The sequence below is a fragment of the Lathyrus oleraceus genome, chromosome 7 (genome assembly GCF_024323335.1).
Source record: "Lathyrus oleraceus cultivar Zhongwan6 chromosome 7, CAAS_Psat_ZW6_1.0, whole genome shotgun sequence".
Lineage (NCBI taxonomy): Eukaryota > Viridiplantae > Streptophyta > Magnoliopsida > Fabales > Fabaceae > Lathyrus > Lathyrus oleraceus.
In genome coordinates this window covers 178387341-178392179 of record NC_066585.1, presented here as the reverse complement: position 1 = coordinate 178392179, position 4839 = coordinate 178387341, and the positions used below count along the sequence as shown (strand labels likewise).

Here is a 4839-nt window from a genome sequence, read left to right as displayed (position 1 = left end):
TCCCTCATCCTATGAACGAGAAAGGTATACGGAGTTTCTTGGGGCATGCAGGATTCTATCGGCGGTTCATCAAAGATTTCTCCAAGATCGCAAAACCTTTGACTAGCTTGCTTGTGAAGGATACTCCGTTTCTGTTTGACAAGAAGTGTAACGAAGCCTTCGAGACTCTGAAAAATAAATTGGTGTCTGCTCCTATAGTGATCTCGCCTGATTGGTCTCTACCCTTTGAGATAATGTGCGATGCGAGCGATATAGCAGTAGGGGCAGTCTTGGGGCAAAGAAAAGACAAACGCCTCCACGTCATCTACTATGCTAGCCATGTGTTGAATACAGCCCAGATGAATTATGCAACCACAGAGAAGGAGTTACTGGAGGTGGTTTATGCCTTTGACAAATTTCGACAATACTTGTTGGTGTCATACCCCGATTTTGGCCCTGAATTTTTTCATCAACCATTCGTTTGCATTCTTTTTTTTTCATGATCATTTCATCTGGTCATGAATCCATCCACCGACTTGTTTCGCTGAGACTTGTTATCACCTGCTATTCCATAAACCTTTGGGCCTCGTCGTATTGTCTTGAGATAGAGTGATTATTCTCCCTTGGTCAAGCAAGACATGGAATCCTTTATCATGTGATAAAATCAGTTATTACTTTGGTGTAATAACTGGTCAGGCTGCGTTAAAGAACTTACACCCATAAACATGTGTTTGATCAAATTGTGTAAAAGGAGGTGTAAAAGGAAAAATGATCGATTTAAGGAAAAGGTTACAATGAAGAAGAATAGAATCTGTATCTCTCTATGTTTGAAAATTCATTCATAAAGTTGCGTCTATTATTAAGGATGTTCTTCAACAACATGGCACTCGTCTCAAAGATCTTGATTTGGAATCTAGAAAATCAGAAGAAGCTGCATTGAGAAGATATGAAGCCGCGGGGTGGTTGAGGAAAATGGTTGGAATTGTTGCAGCTAAGGATTTACCGGCGGAGCCTTCTGAGGAAGAGTTTAGGCTTGGTTTGAGGAGTGAAATCATTCTTTGTAATGTTATTAACAAGGTTCAACCTGGTGTTGTATGTAAGGTTGTGGAGAGTCCGGTTGATTCTGGGTTAATCCTTGATGGAGCACCGTCATCGGCATTCCAGTATTTTTGAAAATGTTAGGAACTTTCTAGTGGCTGTTCAGGAAATTGGAATTCCTATCTTTGAAGCTTCTGATCTAGAACAAGGGGAAAAATCATTGAGGATTGGGAATGGCGTATTGGTCCTTAAATCCTATAGTGAATGGAAACAAACTGGGGCTAATGATGTGTGGAAATTTGGTGGAACATCAAATGCTTGCTGTTTCAATGTATATTTTTCTGTTACAGATTCAAACCATACATTCAAATTTCAATCACACTTCATGTTCAACCAAGTTACAATACCAATGTCACATTACATACGTCACTACGATATGACCTATTTGAAATACTCTAAACAAAAAAGATACAAATCCATTCTCATAAACCTGCAACATCATCCACAATGAGTACAACAATTGCTTCGTGATAGAGTGCATAATGCCGGAGGTTGTACACTTAGCTCCAAAACCTGTTCAGATGTTACCGAATAGTTGAGCACCGTTGGCTTTTGATGACATTGAGATTGAGATAATTGATAAATTGATTTCAGCATTGATCCCACCTGAAGCCAATAAAAAGCTTAAACTAAAAATTCAAAAGACCTCATAAAAATAAAACCGCAGTATACACTATAGCCATCGTTTGCTTACCGTTGTTGAACGTTACAGTGCAATTGTTCCATGGCAATTAGTAGCTCAGAAGGTTGAGGGCTGTATACTTCATCCGGGAACTATGGACTTTGAGATACTTGCAAACTCGTTGGACGGTGTTACAATGGAGCTCGTCACATTTGGACTGCAAATTCGTTCAACCTCTCCGCGGCTACTTGTGATAGTCCCATCCAGAATCTCTCCATCACCACTCAACCACAACAGAATTCGCAGCAGACCTCAAACCGGTATGTTTTGTCAACCTGCAAGCATAAGCCAAGCGCACAAATCGTGAGCAACACAATGGAAAAATAACATTCATTACACACCACACAAACAATTAAAAAGATTAATCTGAGACAATATGGCTTACGTGAACGGTTCTGTCGGTGGTGGTGTTAAGGATCTCTATGGTGAAGATAGTGCTACAGAAGATCAACTCATCACACCATGGAGTTTCTCTGTGGCTAGTGGATGCACTTTGCTCAGAGATCCATGTTACAACAAAGGTCTTGCTTTCACTGAGAAAGAAAGAGATGCTCATTACGTTCGTGGCCTTTTGCCTCCCGCTGTTTACACTCAAGATCTTCAGGAAAAGAGATTAATGCATAATCTTCGCCAATATGATGTTCCTCTTCATAGGTATATAGCCTTGATGGATCTTCAGGAGAGGAATGAGAGGCTGTTTTACAAGCTTCTCATCGACAATGTCGAGGAATTGTTACCGTTTGTTTACACTCCAACTGTTGGAGAAGCATGTCAGAAATATGGAAGCATTTATAGGCGTCCTCAGGGTTTATATATCAGTTTGAAGGAGAAAGGCAAGATCCTTGAAGTTCTTAAGAACTGGCCGGAGAAAACTATTCAAGTTATTGTTGTGACAGATGGTGAACGTATATTAGGACTAGGAGATCTCGGTGCCCAGGGAATGGGAATTCCTGTTGGGAAGCTTTCTCTATATACTGCATTAGGAGACAGAAGCGAGCAACCGGGAAGGAATATGCGGAGCTTCTAGACGAGTTTATGCATGCAGTTAAGCAGAACTACGGCGAGAAAATTCTCGTACAGTTCGAAGATTTCGCCAATCATAACGCGTTCGATCTTCTGGATAAATACAGCTCGTCGCATCTTGTTTTTAATGATGATATACAGGGCACATCTTCTGTGGTATTAGCAGGATTGCTTGCTTCCCTTAAGTTGATCGGAGGAACCTTAGCTGACAACACATTTTTATTCTTGGGAGCTGGAGAGGCTGGAACTGGTATAGCAGAGTTGATAGCTCTTGAGATTTCAAAGCAGACAAAAGCCCCGGTTGAAGAGACTCGCAAGAAGATCTGGTTTGTGGACTCTAAGGGTCTTATTGTTAGCTCTCGTCTGCAATCTCTTCAGCACTTCAAAAAGCCTTGGGCGCATGAGCATGAACCCGTGAAGGAGCTTCTAGACGCTGTCAAGGCAATCAAGCCAACCGTATTGATTGGATCATCTGGAGTAGGAAAGACATTTACCAAGGAGGTTGTTGAAACCATGGCATCCTTGAATAAGAAACCTCTCATTCTTGCACTCTCCAACCCAACAGCAGGCTATTCCAGTACTCTTACAGGATCGTGAATGTTTTTCCTGTGCCCCAACCGGCTCTGGAAAAACCCTTGCATTTGTGTGTCCCATGCTCATGAAGCTCAAGGCTCATTCAAAAGGTGGCGTTCGAGCTGTTATCATCTGTCATAGCCATGAATTATCTGGTCAAACATACCGAGAATGCAAAAAGTTGGCCAAAGAGGAAAAGTTTCGTATCAAGTTAATGACAAAACATCTTTTAGAAGGTTCTGATTTTTCAAAATTTCCTTATGACATACTTATATCCACGCCCTTTCGGTTACGCTTGGCTACCCAGAGGAAAAAGCTTGATCTCAGCAGAGTTGAGTATCTTGCCCTTGATGAGTCTGATAAGCTATTTGAGTCTGGAATGTTCAAGCAGATTGATGTTGTTATCAAAGCATGCACAAATCCCTCAATAGAAGAATGTGGCTTCTGAAACAATTAAGCAGAAGTTGGTTTTTATTGGAAGTGAAGAAGGAAAACTTATAGCAATTCGGCAGAGTTTTGCAGAGAGTCTAAATCCTCCAGTATGGGTTTTTGTCCAAAGCAAGGAGCGAGTCAAGGAGCTGTATGGTGAACTTGCATTCGACAATATTAGAGTTGATGTCATCCATTCTGATTTGTCTCAAGAAGAGCGAGAAAACGCAGTTGACAACTTCAGAGCTTGTAAAACATGGGTTTTGATTGCCACTGATGTGGTTGCTCGAGGAATGGATTTCAAAGGCATTAACTGCATGATCAATTATGATTTCCCAGATTCTGCATCGGCATATATCCACGGAATTGGTCGATCTGGTAATGCATGGAAATAGTGGCAGAATGCAATTTATTTCTCCCTCAATTAATGACTGAAGTTCATCACAAACTGCCTCTATAATAGACATGACAATGAAATCGGATTTGGAAGATCGTTCAAATTCTTTTGATTCAAATTCTGGTGTTGGCTACATTGAATGTGTTTTCCATCCAAGCAATTCTATTCAAGCTGATGAACTGGATTGCGAGGAACCATCATCTTCTCTTTCTGCAGGTTTCACTTATTATTGTAGTTACACAACTCATGGATGCTTGTCTTAGACCACAGGGACAAACTTCCCTTTGTAGCACCTCAAATTTGCACCTGTCATTGTACATACATTTTCATATTAAGTCATAGCATAACATGATCCACTGCATAGCATTGCATTGTCCCTTTTGCCTCAAGTGCAAGCCAATCAAGAGAATTAGGTCAAACTGATCAGGAGATCAGTCAACCAAGCAAGCAAGTGTGTTTTTCATTGAGACAAGGCCCTAGGGTTGGTCCAACATGTTCACATGACTTGGAGATCCATTTGAAGTGTTCAGGTCGAAGACTGAAGGCTCAGAGGTCATCAGTCCATGCACAATCAGTCAGAAACCCTAGAAAAGTCAAACTTGGTCAACTATGGTTGATTTTATGGTTTTGATGGATGGATTTGGTTTGAGAGAGCTTA

The 4839-nt window shown here is 41.0% G+C and overlaps 1 protein-coding gene and 1 pseudogene across 1 annotated transcript; both read left to right on the top strand.

Moving 5' to 3' along the window:
- Positions 1–2088: 2088 nt before the first annotated feature.
- Positions 2089–3394, top strand: LOC127105837 (NADP-dependent malic enzyme-like; annotated as a pseudogene).
- A 46-nt stretch (positions 3395–3440) lies between these two features.
- LOC127102747 (DEAD-box ATP-dependent RNA helicase 57) lies at positions 3441–4444 on the top strand. The gene is made up of 3 exons (XM_051040086.1): positions 3441–3736; positions 3837–4162; positions 4248–4444. Exons 1-3 carry the CDS (start codon positions 3441–3443, stop codon positions 4442–4444), a joined length of 819 nt encoding a protein of 272 aa, XP_050896043.1.
- Positions 4445–4839: the final 395 nt, after the last annotated feature.

Excerpts from the sequence above, each read along its gene's own strand:
- LOC127102747 (XM_051040086.1), top strand. The coding sequence starts at position 3,441 with ATGAAGCTCAAGGCTCATTCAAAAGGTGGCGTTCGAGCTGTTATCATC. Across the intron at positions 3,737-3,836 it reads AAGCTATTTGAGTCTGGAAT|TGAAGAAGGAAAACTTATAG; the intron begins GTTCAAGCAGAT and ends TTTTATTGGAAG. Across the intron at positions 4,163-4,247 it reads CCACGGAATTGGTCGATCTG|ACATGACAATGAAATCGGAT; the intron begins GTAATGCATGGA and ends CCTCTATAATAG.